The sequence below is a fragment of the Littorina saxatilis genome, linkage group LG3 (assembly GCF_037325665.1).
Source record: "Littorina saxatilis isolate snail1 linkage group LG3, US_GU_Lsax_2.0, whole genome shotgun sequence".
Classification (NCBI taxonomy): Eukaryota; Metazoa; Mollusca; class Gastropoda; order Littorinimorpha; family Littorinidae; genus Littorina; species Littorina saxatilis.
Window position 1 is genome coordinate 71,945,519 of NC_090247.1, and position 27,500 is coordinate 71,973,018.

The window sequence follows — 27,500 nt, forward strand, 5'->3', positions numbered from 1 at the left end:
ACAACAACAACAACAACAACAACAACAACAACAACAACAACAACAACAACAACAACAACAACAACAACAACAACAACAACAACAACAACAACAACAACAACAACAACAACAACAACAACAACAACAACAACAACAACAACAACAACAACAGCAGCAGCAGTAGCAGCAGCAGCAAAAACATGACAGTTATGAAAATTATGGGAATGCGTATGGGACACGGGGTATAGTAGCGATGACGAAGAGAATTGGATGAAGATTGGCAAAGATAAGCATGGAACAAACAAACCCAGAAACAGACAGACAGAGAGACAGAGAGACAGACAGACAGACGTCAGACAGATAGACAGACATAAAGCAGGAGAGACATGAAATAAACGGACAAGTACCCGCCTCTTTATATGGTCTCAGTATAAAGTCAAGTAGACATATCTTAAAAACGTTTACACTGTATTGCTGATCTTTCAGCTCTGACCTGTGCTTCCCCGTTGAAAAGACACCCATGCTATCAAAATATTGACTCACAAGACTAATGCATTAAGTCGTGGACAAAGAACGCTCCTCAGATTTCGTACAAAACGAACACGCAGATTACCGTCTTCCATTCAGTGGGACTGAAAAGGCCCACCAGAGTTTGTTTGGGTCGGCTTGGGGCCCATTCGAACGCCGTTTTGGTAAAGTTGTCAGCAAACAAACGAGCAGTATATAGTGCTATGGGATTATGTGGGCTTCGGAAAAACTAACAGAGCGGTGCTGTTGGTATTTTTCAATTTAAATGTTAATGCCTCCCATGGGGTTTAAAACTTGACAGTGCAACGCTGTGTTGAGATAAGAGAGATAACACGAACAGCTTTTGAATTTTTGATCTGAAAAGTGTGTATTCACTCAGTCACTGTATTGTCAATAGCTTTTTTTAATTGAATAATAATGTCGGAGGTGTGTACTTTTACTGGCGAAAGACTGCTTTGATTCTAAATGACCACCCCCCCAAAATATAAAAAAAATGTAACTGTCATAAAATGTACATATTATCGTCAATATACTTGATAAAAATTAAGAGAAAAACAAACACATAAATAAACACAACAAATTATGACTAGATTTCTCGTTAGATTAACCTTTAACCAAAAATTAACAAATGTAACCACATACAGTGAATTATTACTTTAAGTTTCATGGAAAATGAGTTCCCCTTACTCTGGTAACATCGACTATAATTATGATAAAGAATTGTCACTATTACTTTCAGTTTGCACCGTAAATGAAGACTTTTTTTTGATGATAAAATCGTTTATTTAACGTCACTCTGTAAAAACATTGGCGACATTTGTCTTTACTTTTTTTCTTCTTTTTTTTTTTTTTTTTTTGGGGGGGGGGGGGGGGGACTATAGGGACGGGGATTGGGGGAGGGATGGTGTCAAATGAGCTGTGCGTGTTATTCGTTGACAAGCTCTGCGGGTAACATAAGCATATGGTATCAGATTTAGACAAATTTCCTGGTGATCGATATTTTAGCAAGACCTACTGTTAATGCTAAGCATTGAAAGTTTTGTTCGACTTCCATGCAGGTTTTTAATCCTCCAATTTTAATTGTGATCTCGACAGTGAACCGATAGTAAAAACTAAGCAGTTTAAAAAAAAAAATTAAAAAAAGTAAAACTATTCGGATTCTTTTCCCCTAAGAAAAAGAAATTAACATTCAACATTTATTTTTTTTAAATATTGTTTTTTATATAAACACATTATGTTTACAAATACACATTGACACCTTCACACAATAGACTTACATTTAGAATATATTTATGTGGGTGAAGGTGTGTGGCCAGGTAAGGTGTGTGGACAGGTAAGGTGTGTGGACAGGTAAGGTGTGTGGACAGGTAAGGTGTGTGACCAGGTAAGGGGTGTAAGGATCATTATCAGTCCCTCCCCTTGGACACGTACCAACACTCAGCAGCCTGACTGGGTTTTTTGCGTTTATTTTTATTTTTTATTTTTTACCGAATAGTTTTTGTTGATTGACGAAGGTGTCAGGAACAAATTTTGTTTACGAAAAATGTCCCATTCTTGTTGTTGTTTTGTTTGTTTGTTTGCTTAACGCCCAGTCCACCACGAAGGGTGATATCAGGGCGGTGCTGCTTTGACATTTAACGTGCGCCACACACAAGACAGAAGTCGCAGCACAGGCTTCATGTCTCACCCAGTCACATTATTCTGACACCGGCCCAACCAGTCCTAGTACTAACCCCATAATGCCAGACGCCAGGCGGAGCAGCCACTAGATTGCCAATTTTAAAGTCTTATAGGTATGACCCGGCCGGGATTCGAACCCACCACCTCCCGCTCACTGGGCGGACGCCTTACCACTAGGCCACCGTGTTGCAGTAAAGCATATAAAGCTGCCAGACTTATTTTGTTGGTGTGTGTGCACGTTGAAGGGGGTACCTCTGTGGGGGGTACTCATCTCACTCATAAAAGCCTGGGTTTACTGTGGTGGTGTGTGCGATCTTTTGAACGAGAAGAAATTGATTTACTTTTGAATTTAACAAAATGCTGGAATAGAAATGGTCAGCTGATAAGACTGAGCTAACAGTACGTGATTCTAATCAGTAATGACGAGTTGCTTTCTGAAAATATAACGTACTCTGTGCTTTGATATGTTAGGTGTGACCTGACAGTATAATTGATTGACCGGTTTCTATTGCCGTGTACACGGACGGTGTGTGCGTGTGTGTGTCTGTGTGTGTGTGTGGGGGGGGGGGGGGAGGGGGTAAGCTGTTTTCTGTCTAGCTGCCTGTCTATCTGTATAGATACATGTCTATATGCGTCTCAGTTGCTTTGTAACTCTTTATCGGTGTGTCTGTCTTTTGCCTGTGTCTCTGTACGTTTTTCACTGACACACCTGTGTCTTTTGTCTGTGTCTCTGGTTGTTTTTACTGACACAGCTGTGTCTTTTGTCTGTGTCTCTGTTTGTTTTCCCTGACACAGCTGTGTCTTTTGTCTGTGTCTCTGTTTGTTTTCCCTGACACACCTGTGTCTTTTGTCTGTGTCTCTGTTTGTTTTCCCTGACACAGCTGTGTCTTTTGTCTGTGTCTCTGTTTGTTTTCCCTGACACAGCTGTGTCTTTTGTCTGTGTCTCTGTTTGTTTTCCCTGACACAGCTGTGTCTTTTGTCTGTGTCTCTGTTTTTACTGACACAGCTGTGTCTTTTGTCTGTGTCTCTGTTTGTTTTCCCTGACACAGCTGTGTCTTTTGTCTGTGTCTCTGTTTGTTTTCCCTGACACACCTGTGTCTTTTGTCTGTGTCTCTGTTTGTTTTCACAAACCGTAAATCCGCAAGAGGTTCGCAAAACGCGTTACATAAATCTCCTTCAGCTTAACTTATGAACGTTTCTGACGTGTTGGACGACAACTCCGAGCGCTTAGCCAGAACCTTACCTAGTCGGTCAGTAACCTGAGTGGTGGTCTCCCTTGCTCCGATTTGGCATGTCTGCCAAGTTAGCGGTCACAGGCAGTCAAAAGCGTCAGTCGTGTAGATATGACAAGTATACTGGTGTGGAACACAGGACGCACAACGAAATTGTTTCATGTGCCTGTGGTAGTAGTTCACACATTTTGTTAAGTATTACTTATATAATAGTAGCAACTTTTGTGTTCATGTCAGTAGACGATGACTGCTCGGGACGCTTTCCATGGACAGTTCTTTCTGTCCGTCTGCTTCTGTCCGTCTGCTTCTGTCTGTTTGTATGGTTGCGCTGAGGAGGATAGCACGCTTTTCTATATCTCTATTCTGTTCAACTCTCTGAACGTGTTTTTAATCCAAATATATCATATCTATATGTTTTTGGAATCAGGAATGGACAAGGAATAAGATGAAATTGTTTTTAAATCGATTTCGGACATTTAATTTTAATCATAATTTTTATATTTTTAATTTTCAGAGCTTGTTTTTAATACGAATATAACATATTTATATGTTTTTGGAATCAGAAAATGATGAAGAATACGATAAACGTAACTTTGGATCGTTTTATATAAAAAAATGTAATTACAATTGTCAGATTTTTAATGACCAAAGTCATTAATTAATTTTTAAGCCTCCATGCCGAAATGCAATACCAAAGTCCGGCCTTCGTCGAAGATTGCTTGGCCAAAATTTCAATCAATTTTATTGAAAAATGAGTGTGTGACAGTGCCGCCTCAACTTTTACAAAATGCCGGATAAGACGTCATCAAAGACATTTATCGAAAAAATGAAAAAAACGTCTGGGGATATCATACCCAGGAACTCTCATGAAAAATGTCATAAAGATCGGTCCAGTAGTTTACTCTGAATCGCTCTACACACACACACACACACACACACACACAGACACACACCACGACCCTCGTCTCGATTCCCCCCTCTATGTTAAAACATTTAGTCAAAACTTGACTAAATGTCAAAAGATTGTCTTTGACTCTGTTTGTCTGTGTGTATGTTTCTCTCTTGCTCCCCCCTTCTACCTGAAGTTTGGCTTTTGCCAGGAAAGGAGCAGTATGCAAAGCCTTAAAGTAAAAAGCACGGCATTTTTGATTCTTGTGTGTTTGTTTGATTATGTTTAAATCGTCTGTCGTTCTTTCTGTTCATCTGGTCTCTATACAGTCTTAGGATGTACGGACACTGGATTTTGCTCTCGGTCCCTGAAATGTGAATTGATCCTAAGTCTTGCTGATTGCAGTTTGCGTGCGCGAGTGTGTATGTATGCCAGTATGGAAAGCCGTTTGGCTCATAACGATTACACGCGTAAAAAATGATTAATACGCGTGTAATACATGATTAATACACGCGAAATAAATAATTAATGCACGTGTAATTAATGATTAATACTCGTGTAATAAATGATTAATACACGTGTAATAAATGATTAATGCACGGGTAAGAAATGATTAATACACGTGTAATAAATAATTCATACACGTGTAAGAAATGATTAAATACACGTGTAATAAATATTTCACGCACGTGTAAGAAATGATTAAATACACGTGTAATAAATATTTCATGCACGTGTAAGAAATGATTAAATACACGTGTAGTAAATGATTAAATACACGTGTAAGAAATGATTAAATACACCTGTAATAAATTAAAACTTGAATCGGAAAATACACGACTTGCAAAGCAACAACTCTCGTCTATACTACTTCCGGTTCGCGCGCGATTGATCTCTTAAAATGGCGACGCCGCTAGAGGGGATTTTTTTGGATCACTGACCCGCCAAAAGGTGAACCATTGCATCAATTTGTTGCAATCTAGTAATGAGCCAGAAGAAGTTTGCGATGAAGACGCATATAAACTTGACCAAACAATTATTGCAACAAATTTCAAACCCAAATTAAAGCATTAATCCCTGTGTCATTTCATTATATGCCAGAGAAGGCCGTTCACTTAACCTTCAGGATCATCATTTGGATTAGATATTTCTTTTACAGGGATCACGTGACCGCCGCTCAAGTAAGGGTACCGTCAAAATCGACCAGACAAAAACGGAAGAGCCGAATGAAAAATCGACAAAAAATCACAATAGGCAAAACTTTGCAACTTTGACATACGAGAAGAAAGTCAAACCAATTATCTACCCTGAACAGATTGTTTTGTTTTGCTACCTTACGTATTTCGCGTGCTGTGCTATTCCTACTGATGCAGGTGTCGATCGCAAGAGCGGTTAAAAACGGGACTTTTTGCGTCATTTTTTAGGGGTATCATGACAAAAAAGTCTGCACTGTAGCAGTGACTTGGTGGATTGCTTTTAAACTTTCAGAATATTTTACCAACATACTCGAAATACTTCGAGCGAAATGATGGATTGTTACAGGTGTTTGTTAAAATGTTATGCAATTTTTCGAAAGAACTTTTTAATCTCGTCATAGGATTGTTCCCTTGGGTCCAAAAAATTCATGACTTTGCATGTCTTTAGAAAAATGATTGATACACACACTGCTAAAGTTTTATGTGCGTGTAAGCACTGACGCAAATTTGCTGGGCCTGTAAACACGGTACATATTATTTAAGCGATGATTCTGGTGCCACAGCGATGCCCAGCCAAGCGTGACCGTAGCATGTTTTAAGAGGCACGCAGCGATAACAGCTGTAAGCGCGAAACAGCGTGAACGTTCCATTTTTTCCTCATGTGTTTGCATGACTAGCAAATTAACGCCAGCGGCTAACACGCAAATGAAACTTAGAAAGAATCTGTATCAATCATTTAGCTGTAAATATGCAAAGTCATGAATTTTTTGGACACAAGTGAACAATCCTATGACAAGTTTAACAACATTTTTCGAAACATTGGGTCACATCTGGATAAATAACCGTAACGATCCAAACTTTCGCACGAAGTATCTCTAGTATGTTGGTAAAATATTCGAAAAGTTTCAAAGCAATCCACCAAGTCATTCCTAAAATGTAGCGCTTTTTGACATGATACCCATAAAAATTGACGTAAAACGTTCCGTTTTTGACCGCTCTTGCGATCGACACCTGCATCAGTAGGAATAGCATAGCACGCAAAATACGCAAGGTAGCAAATCAAAACAATCTGTTCAGGGTAGATAATTGGTTTGAATTTCTTCTCGTATGTCAAAGTTGCAAAGTTTTGCCTATTGTGATTTTTTGTCGATTTTTCATTCAGCTCTTCCGTTTTTGTCTGGTCGATTTTGACGGTACCCTTACTTGAGCGGTGGTCACGTGATCCATGTACACGAAATATTTAATCCAGAAGGTGATCCTGAAGGTTAAGTAAACGGCCTTAGCTGGCATATACAGTTTTAATTAAATGACACAGGAATTAATGCTTTAATTTGGGTTTGAAATTTGATGCAATAATTTTTTGGCCAACTTTAGTGTTTTTCATGTGGATTCCCAGTCCGAGTTTTTAAGTCGCTTAACCACGTGACTCCTGCATTTTAAACGCTTGTAAGAAATGATTCTTACACGTGTAATAAATAATGAATACACGTGTAATAAATGATAAATACACGTGTGATAAATAATTCATACACGTGTAACAAATGATTAAATACACGTGTAATAAATATTTCATGCACGTGTAATAAATGATTAAAGCACGTGTACGTGTAATAAATGATTAATACACGTGTAATAAATAATTAATGCACGTGTGATAAATGATTAATACACGTGTAAGAAATGATTAAATACACGTGTATGAATTATTTATTGCACGTGTTATGGTTATGAGCCAAACGGCTTTTCCATAGCATAAGAAACAAGTCGCGTAAGGCGAAAATACAACATTTAGTCAAGTAGCTGTCGAACTCACAGAATGAAACTGAAAGCAATGCAATTTTTCAGCAAGACCGTATACTCGTAGCAGCGTCAGTCCACCGCTCATGGCAAAGGCAGTGAAATTGACAAGAAGAGCGGGGTAGTAGTTGCGCTGAGAAGGATAGCACGCTTTTCTGTACCTCTCTTCGTTTTAACTTTCTGAGCGTGTTTTTAATCCAAACATATCATATCTATATGTTTTTGGAATCAGGAACCGACAAGGAATAAGATGAAAGTGTTTTTAAATTGATTTGGACAATTTAATTTTAATAATAATTTTTATATTTTTAATTTTCAGAGCTTGTTTTTAATCCAAATATAACATATTTATATGTTTTTGGAATCAGAAAATGATGGAGAATAAGATGAACGTAAATTTGGATCGTTTTATAAAAAATATTTTTTTTACAATTTTCAGATTTTTAATGACCAAAGTCATTAATTAATTTTTAAGTCACCAAGCTGAAATGCAATACCAAAGTCCAGGCTTCGTCGAAGATTACTTGACCAAAATTTCAACCAATTTGGTTGAAAAATGAGAGCGTGACAGTGCCGCCTCAACTTTCACGAAAAGCCGGATATGACGTCACCAAAGACATTTATAAAAAAAAATATGAAAAAAACGTCTGGGGATATCATACCCAGGAACTCTGTCAAATTTCATAAAGATCGGTCCAGTAGTTTAGTCTGAATCGCTCTACACACACACACAGACAGACAGACACACGCACATACACCACGACCCTCGTCTCGATTCCCCCCTCTACGTTAAAACATTTAGTCAAAACTTGACTAAATGTAAAAAGATAAATTACACGTGTAGTAAATAATTTATACACGTGTAAGAAATAAATACACGTGTATAAATTATTTATTACACGTGTATGAATTATTTATTACACGTGTAATGGTTATGAGCCAAACGGCTTTCCATATGCCAGGGTGTGTGTGTGTGTGTGTGTGTGCCGGTGTGTGTGTGTGTGTGTGTGTGTGTGTAAGAGAGAGAGAGAGAGAGAGAGAGAGAGAGAGAGAGAGAGAGAGAGAGAGAGAGAGAGGCAGTCTTGAAAGCGAATAGTACAAGACCTATCTATGTAACATATGAGTATAATATATTGTCACAAAATGTACACACACACACACACACACACACACACACGGACAAGAATATAGTCATAATCGCAGAAAATATTTACTGTACAATCGTTTCAGGGACAAAAAATCTTAGAAGATATCTGTATGCATAAACGAGATTCACACACACACACACACACACACACACACACACACACACACACACACACACACACACACGAACGCGAAAAAAAGCGAGAAAGGAATAATCAAACACCAAAGCTGATGTATCACAAATATAACAGTCGTGGCATAATTCCCGGTATTCTAATTTTGCTATTAAACGACCAGACAACTGTCGAGTTGTAAACGTAATGCTGAAGTTTCAAATTCATAAATTGCAATTCCTACAACAAAATCAAAGTCGTACTTTGAAAATGTGACACACACACACACACACACACACACACACACACACACACACACACACACACACACACACACACACACATGCATGGCAGACAAACGGACGGATGTATCGATTGCACAGGAAAACGATGAAACTTACACCATCAATAAATAGCTTTCACGGCTGTTTGTTGACATGTCAGTTTAAAATTGTCATGTCATTTAAAGATAACTGCTAACAAAAACCATAATGATAATAACACTGATACTACAACAACTGCTAACTTAGTGTTGTAGCCTATAATATCGCTGCAGACTAATAGGGTATCCCCCACCAATAAGCTATCGCTAATCGACAGAACATTCATGAGATCATGGTTTTGAAAAGGAAAACGTACGTGTGCCACACAAAAATACAACTCAGCGTTTGCAGAAATTATTCATGTCTTCATTACGGAGTCGGAACCAAGGACGTAAATGGGTGGCATTCAGAAAAAATATTCAGGTTTACGGGTTAACTCGTTTGGAAGAAAGTAAATGAAAGATGTTTTGTATCTGAGGTTTCTCTAAAAGACTCCCATAAAGGTGATCAAAGGTAACAGAGGCACGAAACCAAGTAAAAGTAAGGCAGTGTGTATATAAATTACATTACTTACGTACTAGATAGGCGGAGCATATTATTTAATGTGATGAGGTAAAAGAAGCACGTAGCAGACTGTTAGCAAATTGGTGACGCACCAGAGGCACATAATTATAGCAACATATGTAAATATGATGACGTAATTCATTAGCATTAAATATGTAAAGTGCTATGCTTTTCCGCATTAGTTCATCCAACATCATTCTGTATATAAAGAGACATCACTGATTGCACAAAATAAAGGAAATTACACTAATGATATGTGTGAAAGGCACGTGAACAAAGAAATATTTTTGTGCAACAAAATTGAAACCTCTTCTGTTGATTTTATTGAGGTAAATTATACCAGAAAGACCTGTACTTACAGTTACAGGTAAATAATACCAGAAAGACCTGTACTTTATACAGATCAGCCCTTATTGATAGAGAACTGATGGTATGGTTTCCGCTGTCTGCGAACCAAACTGCAGTAAAGACACGATACGTGTAACATTTTAAAGCACTTCTTTAACAGACCAACTGGGTGGGGTTTCACACAAAATTAGAACTTAATAAAATAATATTAAACAACGTTCTTGACGCTCAATACTTGATAGCTCTCATCTGAGGCACACACAAACACTTTCGTTTTGCTGCCAAAGCAGATGACTTCTTGAGAAACAAGAAGAGAAAATGCTCTTACGAATCACTTTTTTTGTCAAACTTAATATGAATCAAAACAAAATATATACGGCTCTGGTCATACATTAATATTCTACAATGATATCCTACCTGATGACTAGCGCCTGCCCTCATCGTGACATGTATCAATCATTTTAGTTATCCAAATCATAAGACTAGCCCACACACATCTAAGAAAACCTCAACCTTCAGTGTGTCCACAAACGGACGACTGTACATCGAAACACAGCTCATTACTATGACTTCCTGATTACTCAGGTGAGTCAAAAATGAAACGTAGATTACGCTTCTGGTTCTTCTTTATCTCTTAATTAAAAGAATTTGTAGCAAAGCCAACGAAAATAAAAACAGTCTCTACACGTGCTGCCTGTATTCTGATATTTCTGACGAGTAAGGCATATATAGTTTACATTGGTTTCTCAGTTGTGTGAAGCTGTCTTGTGTGCCATTTTATGGATTTACCAGTATTTTACCGGTTGAAATGAGAAAATACCGGAACAAAAATGGCTGCCGGTATGACCTACCGGTTGATTTTTGAACTACCGGTTTTTTTCTCGCTGGTTAAACAATAAAACCAGTACCCTGAGTTGGACTCTTACTGGTTCCAATGACCAGCCTACCGTTGTTGTTTTGACTGCTTGCATCATAAAAGTTTGCGTACCGGTTTGACAAAATTCTAGCGCCATCACTGACCTGGTATTGTCATGGCTATCTGAGGACACTCAAGTACAGCAGTCAGTCACTGTAATGGATTTCTGATAAAGAGCAAGGTATGATACCGCCGGAATTTCCTCAACACGAAGCAGACTTGTAACTTCAAGCCCTATTGTCTTCCAACAGGATAAGGTCAGGAAATAAAATATTCTTTTCTCGTTTTTTCCCCTCGTGGTTGTCGAGGTATTAACTATGTTGTAGTTTACACCGTGTAAAGGATTTGCTGTGAAGAAAAGAAGTCTCCTTTGGCTGGATTTCTTTTCAAAAAGCGAAGGCATGTATATATATATATATATGGCAAGAGGTTTTGTTGGACACATTGTAAACAAAAGTCTATTTGTCTTGCTGGATTTCCCTCTGAAGACTGGTGTACGACTATCTGTTCCAGGGGCACTTTCTGAACCGAGATCACACAAAGTCACTTATCACATTGCTAGTTGTTTTTTTCTTACACAGGGAATTTCTCACAGACACAGGGCTTGCTGCTGCTCGCGCTGTAGCAAACATTTAAGAAAGAAAGAAAAAAAGAAAGAAACAAAGAAACAAACAAACAAACAAAGTCACTTCAATACGAACAGTAGCAACGTCCTGGTGATATAACAGTATTGGCGTTATTTACCGGTATTTTACCGGTTGAAACGAGAAAATACCAAGGGAAATTGGCTGCCGGTATGACTTAGCCTACCGGTTGATTTTTAGAACTACCGGGGATTTTTTGCTGGTAAAACAGTAAAACCAGTACTCTGAGTTGGACTCCTGCCGGTTCCAATGATCAGCCTACCGTTGTTTTCTTGACTGGCCCACCGGTTTAAAAAAATACTAGCGCCATCACTGTATAATCCCTGAGTCAATCGCACAAAGCCGTTCATCACATCACATCACGCAGGCAGTCGAGCCTACTTCGGAAATGGCGCACAGTTGCACGAAGTAGTACATCACACCACTACGGCCGTTGACCTTATTTGGAAAAGGGCACACAGAAACCCGAAGTGATGACATCCCAGACATGGCGCAGCCTGTCGTAGCGAGTCAGATCCGTGAAGTTCACCAGGAAGGCAGCTGAGCTTATTTGCGAAAAGTCGCACAGACACCCGAAGTGATGACATCCCAGATGTGGCGCAGCCTGTCGTAGCTCAGCTCCGTGAGGATAACCTGGAAGGCCGGCTTGCCCGCACGCCGGTAGTCGATCTTATTTGGGAAAGGGCACACAGTTGCCCGAAGTGATGACATCCCACACGTGCTGCAACCTCGCCTCTCGTAGCTCAGATCGGTCAGGCTCACCTGCAAGACTGTTTTTTTTCTCCAGGAACACGATGGCAGTTGAGCTTATTTGGGAAAAGACACAGAAACCCGAAGAGATGACATCCCAGACGTGCTGCAACCTCTCGTAGCTCAGGTCTGACAGGCTCACATGGAAGACCGTTTTACCCAGGAACACGATGGCAGTTGAGCTTCTTTGGGGAAAGGCACACAGACGCCCTAAGTGATGACATCCCACACAGCTTGTAGTAGCTTAGCTTGGAGAGAGTTACCTAGAAGGCCGGCTTGCCCACACGCCGGCAGTCGAGCTTATTTGGGAAAAGGCCTACAGACACCCGAAGTGATGCCATCCCACACGTGCCGCAGCCTGTCGTAGCTCAGGTCGGTCAGGCTCACCTGGAAAGCCGGCCTGGCCAGCAACACGCACGCCGACTCCTTCTGGTACCAGTTCCGCAGCTGCTGCATGTAGTGTTGCCGCACGTGCGCCGCGTGCGCCAGGACTCCCGTCACGTGCACATCCTCCATGGCAAAACTGGGCAGGTAGCGCGACACGTTCACCATCTTTGGCACGGCGTCCATGGAGATGATGTAGCAGGGCCCCCCGGCGAAGGTCGGGTAGTAGGAGAAGGGGTACTCGTCCGGCGTCACCCGCCACTTGCCTTTCTCGCGGCGCTTAGAGTTGAAGTAGAGCTTGCCGATCACCGTGTTGCGGAGCTCCGCCTGGTGGGCGCTGAGGAAGGCTGTGAGGCGCGAGAAGTCCACCATAGTGTCTTGGTCCACCTGGGTGTAAGCAGTGTGTTATTCAACGATTCATTGATGGAATAGATAATGTGTGTGTTTAGAATCAACAACAAGCTATCCAGCTTGGTTAAAACAGTGTTTTGTTCAACAATTAATTGATTCAATGCATAATAAGTGTGTTTAAAATCAACAACAACACTCCACCTTGGTTTTAACAGTGTTTTGTTCAACAATTAATTGATGCAATACATAATGAGCATGTTTAGAATGGAAAACAAGCTATAAGTATGCTGCTTATAGTGGTGATCCTAAAACAAAACAAAAAAAAAAAGCATACACATGATATCTTGCGGCGATACTTTGGCATAGTGCTCTTCAAACCAAATAAATAAGCATGTTTAGAAGCAACAACAAGCTATACGCTCTTAGTGATGCTCCTGAAGGAAGAAGAAAACCCATACAAAAGGTATCTTGCGGCGAGACTGACATAGTGCTCTTCAAACAAAACAATGAGCATGTTCAGTATCAACACCAAGCTTTTTGTGGTGATCTTAAAAGAAGAAGAAACAAGTCGCGTAAGGCGAAAATACAATATTTAGTCAAGTAGCTGCCATTTTTCAGCAAGACCGTATACTCGTAGCATCGTCAGTCCACCGCTCACGGCAAAGGCAGTGAAATTGACAAGAAGAGCGGGGTAGTAGTTGCGCTAAGAAGGATAGCACGCTTTTCTGTACCTCTCTTTGTTTTAACTTTCTGAGCTTGTTTTTAATCCAAACATATCATATCTATATGTTTTTGGAATCAGGAACCGACAAGGAATAAGATGAAAGTGTTTTTAAATTGATTTCGAAAATTTAATTTTGATCATAATTTTTATATTTTTAATTTTCAGAGCTTGTTTTTAATCCAAATATAACATATTCATATGTTTTTGGAATCAGAAAATAATGAAGAATAAGATGAACGTAAATTTGGATCGTTTTATAATTTTTTTTTTTTTTTTACAATTTTCAGATTTTTAATGACCAAAGTCATGATGATGAAACTGAACGCAATGCCATTTTTCAGCAAGACCGTATACTCGTAGCATCGTCAGTCCACCGCTCATGGCAAAGGCAGTGAAATTGACAAGAAGAGCGGGGTAGTAGTTGCGCTAAGAAGAATAGCACGCTTTTCTGTACCTCTCTTTGTTTTAACTTTCTGAGCGTGTTTTTAATCCAAACATATCATATCTATATGTTTTTGGAATCAGGAACCGACAAGGAATAAGATGAAAGTGTTTTTAAATTGATTTCGAAAATTTAATTTTGATAATAATTTTTATATATTTAATTTTCAGAGCTTGTTTTTAATCCGAATATAACATATTTATATGTTTTTGGAATCAGCAAATGATGGAGAATAAGATAAACGTAAATTTGGATCGTTTTATAAAAATTTTTTTTTTTTTTACAATTTTCAGATTTTTAATGACCAAAGTCATAATTAATTTTTAAGCCACCAAGCTGAAATGCAATACCGAAGTCCGGCCTTTGTCGAAGATTGCTTGGCCAAAATTTCAATCAATTTGATTGAAAAATGAGGGTGTGACAGTGCCGCCTCAACTTTTACAAAAAGCCGGATATGACGTCATCAAAGGTATTTATCGAAAAACAGAAAAAACGTCCGGGGATATCATTCCCAGGAACTCTCATGTAAAATTTCATAAAGATCGGTCCAGTAGTTTGGTCTGAATCGTTCTACACACACACACACACACACACACACACACACACACACACACACACACACACACACACACACACACACCACGACCCTCGTCTCGATTCCCCCTCTATGTTAAAACATATAGTCAAAACTTGACTAAATATAAAAACCATACATATCATATCTTGCGGCGAGATTTGAACATACTGCTCTTGTAACAAAATTAAAATAAGCATGTGCTCTTTAAACCAAAAATAAGCTTACAGGCTTGAAAGTGGCGAATATTTTCATGGCGAGTAGAAACTTGTAACCGGCGAGTAGAAATGTTCATCTACTCGCCAAATGCGAGTAAAGTTGCTGAAACAATTTGTTGGGTTTGGCTAGTTAAGTTTGCTCTCTGGCTAGTACATTTTCAGAATCACTAGCCAAAGGCTAGTGCACCATTTTTTGAATTTCAGGGCTGGCTTATAAACAATATTTGACAAAACTGAGGCCGACCTTCACGACGAAGCTGGTGTGGAGGCAGTGCTGGCTCACCCAGCTCAGCCCAGTCAGCGTCTTCAGGGTCAGGTTGCGGTAGGTGTCGTTGAACTCACCCACGATGAGGTCGTTGTACTGCTTGGCCTCCGTTGCCACCTGCACGTCGGTTTAAACATAATTTGATTCAAAATACATAACTGGAAATAACTGATAATAAGCAAATACGGCACAAACTCAAGCAAAGGCTTACAAAATCAAAAACGGAAGAATCTGGCCACCTGTCCGTTCTCCTTAGCCGTGGTCAGTCCCAGCACGAACACCACGTCCATGGTCACCCCCAGCTCCCCCTCGCTCCCCGGCCACTGACCGCTCCGCACAGCGGCAGCCCAGGTGTTGCGGATGAGTTCTCTGCGGCGGGAATCCTTGGGCGGCGAGGGGACCATGGCAACAATGAAGGAGGTCTTGCTGCACGGAGTGGTAGGCGTGATCACCAGACGGGGCAGGGGAGACACCACCGTGTGTCTGGGCTTGAAGTACACCCCATCGTTCTCCAGGTCCAGCCAGGACAGGGCCTTCAGCTCCAGCGCGGAGAGTTGCGGAGAGGCGGGGAGGTAGCGGTCTGGACTGAGAAGGGAGTCCACGTATACATAGAGGAACAGGCAGAGCGCTATCCCCACCACGAGTTCGCGCCTGCGGGTCACACACGTCCGCTGCAGTCTCCGTAATGATGTGGGCAGCATTGGGCTGAAACAGGCAGAATGAGAAAAATAGTCCTAATTGAGGAACCACGTCATTGGTAAAAGTACACTGATTTGAGCGTTTGTGAACTTGGAGTTCCACAGTGACGATTGCAGCAACGTGCAGTACTGGACTGAAACAGACAGAATGAAAACAACGGGCGTTAGACGAGGAACCACTTCTTTGGTAAAAGTAAGCTACACTGATTTGTGAACTTCAAAGTTCCATTGTGACGACTACAGCATTGGACTGATACACACCGAGTTTGTTTGTTCGTTCATGGGCTGAAACTCCCACGGATTTTACGTGTATGACCGTTTTTACCCCGCCATTTAGGCAGCCATACGCCGCTTTCGGAGGAAGCATGCTGGGTATTTTCGTGTTTCTATAACCCACCGAACTCTGACATGGATTACAGGATCTTTTTCGTGCGCACTTGGTCTTGTGCTTGCGTGTACACACGGGGGTGTTCGGACACCGAGGAGAGTCTGCACACAAAGTTGACTCTGAGAAATAAATCTCTCGCCGAACGTGGGGACGAACTCACGCTGACAGCGGCCAACTGGATACAAATCCAGCGCGCTACCGACTGAGCTACATCCCCGCCCATACACACAGAGTGAAAACGACGGTCTTAGATAACCACTTCAGAGGCAAAAGTAGGCCTAGGCTACATTATTTGTGGATTATTGAACTTGAAAGTTCCATAGCGACGATTCCGGCATTTGATTGAAACACAAAGCGTGAAAACAACGGCCTTTAGATAAGGAACCACTTCATAGGTAAAAGTAAGCTACACTGATTTGTGGATTATTGACGATTGCAGCATTGGACTGAAACACACAGAGTGATAACAACAGACTTAGATGAGGAACATCTTCAGTGGCAACATTACAATGATTTGAGCAATTTTGAACTTCAAAGTACCATAACGAATGCAGCATTGGACTGAAACAGAGACAGAGGTACTACAGGGTACGGACACTGGTAAAGGATGAACCACTTCAGTGGCAATCTACACTGATTTGAGCGCCATGCCAGACGTTTTCTTGGGGGAACTCGAACTTCCGGTTAGAAAACACGTGGAGAAAACACGTGGATACTTTGTCTACAACATGGATCGCGTTGAAAAACTGACCAGCATACAGAACCCCTGTACGCCGTAGCCCAGCTGTAGCCACTGACTTTGCACAAGTAAATCCTCAGTGAAACGTCCTCGCACAAAATTCTCACATGCTAAACCGCGCGGGAAACATATATTTTCACCCTTTCCGATTATTCTTACCGCAGAGACAGCGACACTGAGATTAAAAAAAAGTAGCGATTACGTCCCTTTGTTTAAAGACATGACGTAATGATACATTTTGACGCCGCTCTGACGACACTTTTCTTCATTTTTGTCTAAAGTTTGTGTTCCCCCAACAAATGGGAAAGCCAAGACTCATAATGGCAGAAGTCAGACTTTCGAACATACAATCTACGTAGGCAAGCATGATACGTCATGACGTCATATGATTCCTAGCATATTGACCTAATGCTAAACATCCGGTTATCTCGAGTTTTCTCCGTAATACATGTCCGTGGGTTTTTCAATGTTCGGTTATTTCCGTGGCTTCATGCGGAAAGGGAACCGTCGTCTGCAATCAACGACATGGACCATTCTGGTACTTGTTGCTGACAAAAACATGATTTTAACACAGAATTTAATGTCAGAATAGCTATATAAACGCTATTGTGTTTTCAGCGTAGAAATAGGGTCCGATATTTAGACTCGAACAAGTATAATGCGACTCGTCTTCGACTCGTCGGCATTATACTTGTCTCGTCTAAATATCGGGCCCTAATGCTACGCTGAAAACACAATAGCTGTTAATTACACATTAACATGCTTATCGACAATTGTAATTCAATCAAGTTTGCGTTTTAATGAAACAGATCCTGTGATTGGTCAGAATGCCCCAACTCATTAAAAATTACCGGTGACTAATTGTCGATAGTCACTCGCATTGATACAGCCTCAACTAGTCTCGGTTAGCTTTGAGGGTCATTTTAAAAGTAGGAAATATGAAGGCCAACGAAATACCGAGACCATAAGGTATGCGAAGTGATGACGTCGAATACGTGACGTAAGTTGATGCATGAATTCTTCCGGACTACGTCAGTCAATTCCAAAGATCGCTTTTGTGATGAAAAGAATTTGTTTTAGAGTTTGCTGTCCAGAAACCCGTCCAAAAAGAAGGGAAAATGTGTGTGAAAGAAAACAAAACAGGAGCAGAGTGATACGATAGGAATACAGAGACATATTTCTTGGGGCTTGACCCTTGCAGGTAGGTGGACTGAAAGTAGTGTGTGAACAGAACAGAACCAATTCTGTTTGTTTACAACCGCATGAAAGGAGGAAAGAGATCGTCGTCAGATTGAATTACAATAACATTAACACGCTTCCATTTGAAACTTCTCGGTCTTCATCGGGGATTGACGCCCTCCCAAAGTCTAATTCAATTAGCTTTTGTCGGGCGTCAATCCCCAATGAAGACCTCGAAGTTTCAAATGGAAGCATATTAATGTGTAATTAGTGACCGGTAATTTTTAATGAGTTGGGGCATTCTGACCAATCACAGGATCTGTTTCATTAAAACGCAAACTCGATTGAATTACAATACAGCATGACTTCCCTTCTTTGTCTATGTTAATCTAGGGAGAAAATATCCAGCGATATTTCTCCGTAGGCCTAAAGTTCGGCCATGACCTAAGCAAAATAACTTGCGCAGCCGCAGAAACAAGAAAAGGGAAATCTTTTATGAAATGATTGGGAGCCACGCAAATTTGACCTCTTGATTCCGACCATGAACCCGCTGTTGATAATCTGGAAGGTCGTACCAGAAATGCAGACCTATCTCTGGCCGATTCATAGATTCAACCTACAAACTGCGATCTCATCTGTGATCAGATGGCCAAGCAATGCGTGAAATCTTTTATTCTAAAGCCTTATGGCTCGTTTCGACAAGCATTAAACGAATGAAATTAACCACATGCAGTTTATTTCTTCAGAAAATTGCAAACACATCAATACAGCCTCCTGTTGGGTTCGGTGCTTTGTACAGAAATGTCTTCCACACGATAGATTCGCTGATTTGTCTTACGAAGCCGTCATCAACACGAACACAACGATTGCAGAAGCAAACTCTGTACCTATACACGACCGAGACACAAGACTGGTAGCTGCAATGCGAACAGAGAACCAAAAGACGTTTTGGGTAAGCTTACTCACGTCATGTCTTCACTGACAAGCCAGGAACAGACAGAAAAGTCCGAACAAAAGTAAATGACGTCAAAGTCTCTTTCGTTTTGCGTGTAACTTTGTCATGACGTCTTTTTGTGACAGCATGCGCGAAAAAAATTTCGCTTCCGGTGTCATTTTAGACTGAAAAGCAACTCAAAAGAAGTAGCTGAGCCTGTGTCTTGAAACAGCTGAAACACTCTTTTGGGTTGCCGTTTCAATGTTAACCAAAAAGTTAAAGAAAAAACCCAATGTTCAGTTGCGAAATGACAGCATACTGAGCATTTATTCCGGTTGATGAAGGTACGATTGAAGCTTCTATGACCTTCTATTCACTCCGTCAACCAACAAGACTAGATTTGTAGCAGACGACAAACAAAGTATGCATTTTTCTTGTTCCTGTCTTGTGATGACGATTATGCCGTTATAAATTATCTGTACGTTGTGAAAACATTTCAAAACTAAATTAAGCTTTGATGCGTCACGGGATATAAATGTTTTCATCCATGGAATTGGTATTTTGTCTCGGCAAGGTGAATGAATTCATGATGTCTTTTCCGGCCAAAACTGGCCTTGCCAAGACTGAAACAAAATATAGTTCTACAACTTCTAGGCTTGCGTTGATTATTCTGCCCATGGTGAATTTCCCATACTTTGTTTCCACATCCCATGACAAATTCTCCTTGCTTTGGTCATGCCATATATACTTTACAGCTCCGTCCATCCATGGTATCGCGTGATATTTTTTGTCTTGACGGGGTGAAAGAATATAATGACGTCACTCTCGGCAGAGCCTCGAGTGACGTCGTCATATTCATTGACCCAGTCTCGACAAAAAATATCACGCGATACCATGGATGGACAGAGCTGTAACTTATACATATTATGATAGTGACTATCTGACTTGTTGCATGCTGTGTTTGTCGTTTTGTCGGCAACGATCGATTCACAACTGCTAATTAGGGCCTATAACGCGAGCAACTTTTACCCACAGCATCCGTGGGGGAACAAATTTCATTCTCAGAGAGAATGCTGTTCTGAAACGAAGAAATGTCGCTCGCTGCACGTGCTAGGAGGCTTATTCTGCGAGTTCAGGTGTGCTGTTTCATTCTTAATGAACCACAAAGGCAAATCACCGATAGATCAAATAGCCAAAGGGAAGTAAGCGCTCTAATTGCATACATATGTAATGGAGTAAGCGAGAATTTATTATACGGAACCAATCTCCTGGCATCTGAGAGAATGACAAGCATTGAAATGAACGAGCCACTTTCATCCCCAAATCACCGATAGAGTATCAATCATGATGTCGCTCACTGAAAGTGCTACATATATAATAGGAGATTTAGTTCGCCGTATTGCATGTGTGCTGTTTCAATATCTGTCATACTGCATCGGGAGAATTTTAATCAGAAACGGAAGAATTTTGCTTTTTATATACGTTAACCGGATCACCGGCGAGGTCTATTCTGCGTATTTCAGATGTGATATTTCATTCTCTGTCACACTGCATCGAGAGAATTTTAATCAGAAACGGAAGAATTTTGCTTTTTATATACGTTAACCGGATCACCGGCGAGGTCTATTCTGCGTATTTCAGGTGTGATATTTCATTCTCAGGGCTCGAAGTGTCAACGGAGCATCAGAACTCTAACTCGAAAACTTTATTACCGAGGGATGATAGTATTAGGTCCATATGGTCCTTTAACTTAGTTTAAGAGTATTAATGAGAAAAGAATAATTAATGACGCCCGTTGCAAGTAGCCTACTTATAGGCGGTTTATTCCGCGTATCTGATGTGTTATGTATCATTCTCAGTGTGGTATCTCATAGCATCGATAAATTATTGATGATCAGAACGAATAAATGTTGCATGTTATGGATATTGGAATCGCGAGGTCGATCTGGTGTGCGTAGATGAGATGTAGGCCTATCATTCTCAGGGTGGTGTAAACAGAGCACCTAAAGACACACTCCTTCTCATAAAAACCGTTCGTCTCACATTCTCAGGTCTTGCCAGGCTTTTACTTGAGAGAAGATCATCACTTTACGTGTTCGATTACCAAAAATAAACAGCCTGCGCTCTTTCTGAGCACAGTGGAACATTTTCGTGAATTAATTTCGCAAAAAGACCAACCCACCAGTGGTTTTTTTAAATCACTTCACATGTGCTGTTTCAGTCTCAGTGATGTATCACACAGCATCGAGAGAATATTGATAATCGCAAAGGAATTGTTACAGGTGAAATAATTCTGGTTTGTTCTGCGCAGTTCACATGTGATGTTTCAGTCTCAGTGATGATGTATCACACAGCATCGAGAGAATATTGATAATCGCAAAGGAACAATTAGTCTTGTAACAGGTGCTATGAGGTTTATTCTGCGCACTCAGTCTCGGTCTCGGTGTTATATCACACAGCATCGAGGGAATATTGATAATCGCAAAGAAACAATTAGTCTTGTAACAGGTGTATCACACATCGAGAAATTATCAGTCGGAAACGAAATGTCGCTCTCATTGTAGAAACAAATCAGAGTCGCTCGTTCCAGTTGCCAGCGGGACGCGGGTTAATCATGTTTCAGCTCTGACTTTTGTCGTCTGCGCTGCGCGCACCTTTCCCTTATCGATTATTCCACCCAAGCAAAGTTGCTTCGTTATCTTCCCACTCTTTGTCTTGTTGCTTCCATTGCTTCTTCTTCTTCTTCTTCTTCTGCGTTCGTGGGCTGAAATTCCCTCGTACACTCGTGTTTTTGCACGAGTGGATGTGTAGCCTACGTGTTTGACCGTTTTTACCCCGCCATTCAGGCAGCCATATGCCGATATCGGGGGAAGCCTTCCATTGCCATACACACAATCCTTCGCGATCAGCTGCACAGACTTTCTACCACATGTACTCGACAGGTGACTGTTTATACCGCAGTGTAGTGGAGGTTTTCTGTCGTAAGCAGTTATATAGCTATTCTGATGAACACGTGGGGGAATTCGGGGGCTGTGATTGGATGGTCTCTTCCGATCATCAAAGCATAATGCTACGGAAGTCGGCCATTTTTCTCAATATCCAAAAGCATATTGTCAATAACAAAGACGCATGGTTCCGGTTTACCCACCTACTACACGATGTTTCACTGATCGACAACAGCATACACTGACAACTTGAAATTCTTCTCGGGAATGTTTTTCAGCTTAACAAATGTCGATAGCACACCCTTTTCTGCTAACTTCCCGATGAAACAGGACTAAACCTATTATTTTCTGTCCCTAAACACCACAAAATGCCCAAAGTCGAAAGATGTAGTACAAACAGGGGAGTACAACGGAACAGCCGTTTTTGTGTGCCTGTGAGCTTAGTTCACAGTTGCCGACTGACACAAATTTTCGCATTCGGCTTTTCTTATCTCGTAACTCCACACTAAATACCCCACTTCCCCTCTGAAGTATTGATGTACAACCCATGGCACTAACATTCATGTAGTCGTTTATAACTGAGGTTGAAAAATTCGCTTCATGACGAGACAAGTATAAATGCCATTCACCCAAACTGGAAACGTCGCTGCCGTCTGCTCGCTTTGTACGGATTAGCTGTTCTCTTTACCTCCCCTTGTTGCATCCAGTTCTTCAGTTGTTTCTAGTTTTCCGTTGATGTTGTGTTTTGGTCTTCTTCATAGGTAGTCTTGTCCAAAATTAAAAAAAACTCAAACTTCTTTTTGTTGTATACGAATGAACTAATAAAAAGCTGTTTAACAGCTGTGTTGTCAAATCGAGTTTTTTTCCAAAGTCAGTGTGGCGCCTGCGCAAAACTAATGCGCATAAGAAACGGCGTCTGCTATCAAAACCTGAGATCAACGCATCGACGCAAAAACTGTCATTTTGTAAGTTTGGAACAACAAATAAAGGTCAGAACAGCTATATAATCGCTATTGTATTTTCAGCGTAGCAATAGGGTCCGATATTTAGACTCGAACAAGTATAATGCGACTCGTCTTCGACTCGTCGGCATTATACTTGTCTCGTCAAAATATCGGACCCTATTGCTACGCTGAAAACACAATAGCTGTTAATAATAGGAAAACGTTTCTAAGCTACAACTTGCAGGCAGTCATTTTGCTAAGCCCAAACAAAAATATATGTTGGTTAAGGGTAACATGACCCTAACAAATAAGGTCGGTAGGTGGGCTTTTTTTTTATTTTATTATTTTTTTAGTAAAGTCTCGGTATGGTTCGCAAAATGTGCCAGAGGTTGGTTCTTTTGGATTTTTTGGAGAAATAAAAAACAATTTGGGGGTCGGCGGGAAAACAAAAAGGTCGGTGGGACTAGGCCCTACCCTAAACCAGGGGCTCACATCCATGAGAGATGGCATAGGACAAATGTCCTGGACAATGTAAAAGCGATAGGACATTTGTCCCGGAAAAAAATTAATAGGACCTTTTTTGTCTCGCAACAAAACGGACACTAACAGCATGGTTTTGTCTGCTTGGAGAGACACATCGTAGCAAATCAAACTACTGTAAATTGGAAAGTAGTGACAGTTTCCAGATCAAATGAAAGCATAATCGGACAATAACCCCTTTGTGACAAAAACAATAGGACATATGTCCTCTTGCATGAAAAATGTATAGGACATTTGGAAAAAATATCCGTGTATGTCCGATGTCCGACGTGGATGTGAGCCCCTGCTAAACCAACATATATTTTTGTTTGGCCTAATGCTTTGGATCGTCAGATGCTCATAGTGTTCTGAATGTCCGTTTGATATAAACGGTGGCAACACGTGTACATTAACAATTGTTTTTTCGTTTTTGTGTGTTTTTTTGTGTGTTTTTTGTGTGTGTGTGTCTCGCATGTCATCCTTTCTCTGATGCCGTACTGAACAAAACAACGTATCTCACTCTACCTCACTTCTCTCTGTCTGTCTCTGTCTGTCTGTCTGTCTGTCTGTCTGTCTGTCTGTCTGTCTGTGTCTGTGTCTGTGTCTCTCTCTCTCTCAGGGCTAGATGCAAAAAAAGCATACCTATGCTTATTCTTTTTACCCTCGAAAAATAAAGAATTGTCATTGTCAAAGAATTGTCATCCTCTCTCTCTCTCTCTCTCTCTCTCTCTCTCTCTCTCTCTCTCTCTCTCTCTCTCTCTCTCTCTCTCTCTCTCTCTCTCTCTCTCTCTCTCTCTCTCTCTCTCTCTGAGGGCCAGATGCAAAAAAACTTATTTATATTCCTTGTCAGTTACCCTCGAAAAATAAAGAATTGTCATTGTTTCTCAAAGACAGGACACAGAAATAAACAGTCTGTGCAAGGATGTCGCTGGGCGTCAGCAGGAGGCTACTCGCGGATAGCTTTTCCGTCATTTTGGCAGAAAACGAACTTTTATCGCCTCAGAATGTATTTTCTGAAATTGACACTGGTGTCAAGTTAGACTCGGACAGTTAACGTGTTACCTGTCATGTGATAAAACCTTGCATTTTGGCAGAGTGAAATACATACATGAAGTCTCAACTCCGAAAGTTGCTAGCGAAGAAATGTTTTGTTTTTTAATTTCTTTGTCTTTGAAATCTACTCTCTGGTGTTTAGGCCTTGAAATATTGTCATCATCGAAAGCACAACTCCACCTTGGAATCAACGCACTCTTTGGTTTGTAGCAAGGCCTTGAGGCAACAACATGCGTCGCATACACGCAGCATCCATAGTAGGAAGCATTATTATGGGGGCCAGGAGGCCCCCATTCTATACGGATAGTTTCGAGGTTGACCATGGGCAGCGCCATTTTGTTGTGAAATACGTCATCAGTTTGTGTACACAGGAAGTTGTGACATCCGTCACCCTATGGGAGGGGTGAAGGCAACATTGTTCATCAGTAGAAAGTTGTGAAATCCGTCACCCTATGGGAGGGGTGAAGGCAAAATTGGTCATCACTGAGTTTGTGTAACACAGTAAGTTGTGAAATACGTCACTCTATGGGAGGGGTGACGGCAAAATTGTTCAGCAAAAACATCATAGGCCGAACTGTGCAGGGTTAACCGCAACAAACTCAAACCATTCATGCTACTCTGCATTTGAGTGACTTATATACCAACATTTTTATGTCTTAATTTCAGCACAGGTGTAGGAAAAATCATGAACCAAAATGTTATTTATTTTTCTAATTTAACATTTGTTTTACAAATTTGACCATGGTCTTTCAAACATACAGTGACATTAAACATTGTTATGTTAAAAAAAGAAAAAAAGAAAAAAAAGAAAAGCTTTTGTGCACAAATCAGAAAATACATTGTAAATTTTACCTACAGGCCAAACAAGAGACCCAAGCAAGTTGCACTGATAAGTTGTCAAAAACAGGCGCTTGCATTTGGATGTGTCCAATGATAGTAGGTTTGGTTGTGATCAATCAGAATAATGTAGGAATAAAAATGTATGACAGTTTGGTATGATGACATGTAATTCACATATGCTGAAATATAAAATCATACATCATATAATATTAATATGGCTGTTGCCATGACCATGAACCCCAAGAAAGGTTTAATGTTATGTAAATCAAAATACCAAAATCAAGCACCTATTAATCTGGTCTACGGCGCGGGAAGATTGAGGCCTTCGTAAACGTTCAACGTTGGTCAATAATGATTTTAACAATGTTGTGTCGTTTTGTATTATGTTGTATTTTGTTGATCAATTGATCAACATGTCTTCCCAACATATTACAAATCAAACAGAAATAAAGTCTTAGAGAACTACAATAATTATTGTTGCCGTCAAAACCTTGCAAGGCCTCAACCGTTCTCACGAGATCAGTTACATTTCTCTCTCTCTCTCTCTCTCTCTCTCTCTCTCTCTCTCTCTCTCTCTCTCTCTCTCTCTCTCTCTCTCTCTCTCTCTCTCTCTCTCTCTCTCTCTCTCTCTCTATGTATGTCTTTGTCTGTGTCTCCCTCTGAGTCTCTCCGCTTCTGTCTTTCTATGTCTGTCTCTGTCTATGTGTGTGTGTGTGTGTGTGTGTGTGTGTGTGTGTGTGTGTGTGTGTGTGTGTGTGTGTCTCTCTCTCTCTCTCTCTCTCTCGTTCTCGCTTTCTCTCTCTCTCATCTGACTTTTGGCACACAGGTCAAAGCAGAGGTTAACTTGAGTGCACGTGTACCTAGGAGGGGGGTGATTTCTTGAATTAGCTGAGGGCGGAAGGAAATCGCTCACCTTCCACGTCCAAAACGTAGTGATATTGACACGCCAGATTAGTGCGGTAGCGTATTGTGCTAAGCAGGAAAGCGCGCTTTTCTGCCGGTATTCTTGTTAACTTCGCAATTTCCGGAAAACATCCACTTTCACTTTGAGACTGTTCTGTTTACATTCGACACTATCAAAACCACTTTGCAATACTGAAATAATTTTTTTCTGTGTTCGAAAGCTACAGCCAATCGTTATTATGTCCCCTTAGGTACAGTTTTATAACATTATTGGCACATGTAAACAATAGGAATTAATTAATGAACGCTACGAAAAGGGCAGCCTTTAACCTCCCTGTTGTCACTCAGCATTTTTTTTTTAATTCTCATCCACACTTTCAGCACTTCCCCCACCCGCCCTCCCTATCTCAGATGTAATTTGTAAATGACGTTTTCAGCCTTCAATCCACTATTTAACATAGTAAGTCAAGCTTTTCAAACCTTATTAATAATTGCTTTGATGTTTTGCTGATGTTCAGTTTATTATTTAATAAAGATCTCATGGTTCAAAATTTCATATTGGTTTTTTTTCAAAAACGTGCGTGTGTTCCATTTCAAACTAACCTCACTGATGTGAACTCCATTATTACTGTCACATCTGTTTTACAAATTACACCCATAATCCAAACCAACGCGCAAACACACACACACACCACAACTACACACATATGTACTCGTTACCATTAGCCAACGCTCGTCACAACACTGTCAGTCTCAAGTCCAAATAATAATAGTATAAATCATAACTAATTTTCTTCACATCATCATAGACATAATGTTGCTTCACATGTTCTTTGTACGATCGTTGGTTTTCACAATAAATATTGCATTACTGTAATTGTCTTCTTTTTCTTTAACAAGATCTTTCCAAAAACAAAACTCAAAGACCACACAAGCTATTGCAACCTACTCCTATCTCTGGTCTCTCTTCCTGGGTACAATGGTACCTAAGACTTACATTCAAATGCTTACATTTCCATGCTACCCACATTGTCAAAATACCAATAATTATTCAAAACAAATGTCAACTACTACCTAACTTCATTTTAGACCCACACCCATTATTATACACACATTTCACATTTAAACCATTAGTCGGCCCCCTGTCGATATTTATCGACTAAGTTCCTTGTTTGGTTTGTGGAGGAGATAGTCGCAGCAAATCAATACACAGCTCGACCCATGCCTGCGATGAACGCACGTGCCTGACACTGACACCGGTGGCGCATCAGGTAAATAGAACGTTAGTGAAACGT

At 40.5% G+C, this 27,500-nt stretch overlaps 2 protein-coding genes across 7 annotated transcripts in view; one reads left to right on the forward strand and one right to left on the reverse strand.

Annotated features, from left to right (window-relative positions):
- LOC138963189 (uncharacterized) overlaps window positions 1-27,500 on the forward strand; it is a 109,094-nt gene that overhangs the window by 3,466 nt on the left and 78,128 nt on the right. The gene's annotated exons all lie outside the window — the stretch shown is intronic.
- The window catches only part of LOC138963190 (beta-1,3-galactosyltransferase 5-like), a 20,960-nt gene continuing 1,952 nt past the window's right edge, over window positions 8,493-27,500 (reverse strand). Inside the window, exons 2-4 of the mRNA XM_070335236.1 lie at window positions 15,303-15,768; window positions 15,043-15,180; window positions 8,493-12,876 (exon numbers count right to left, since the gene is read on the reverse strand). Coding sequence (XP_070191337.1) covers window positions 12,406-12,876; window positions 15,043-15,180; window positions 15,303-15,764 — 1,071 coding nt within the window. The 5' untranslated portion in view covers window positions 15,765-15,768 and the 3' untranslated portion in view covers window positions 8,493-12,405. The remainder of the gene's footprint in view (window positions 12,877-15,042; window positions 15,181-15,302; window positions 15,769-27,500) is intronic.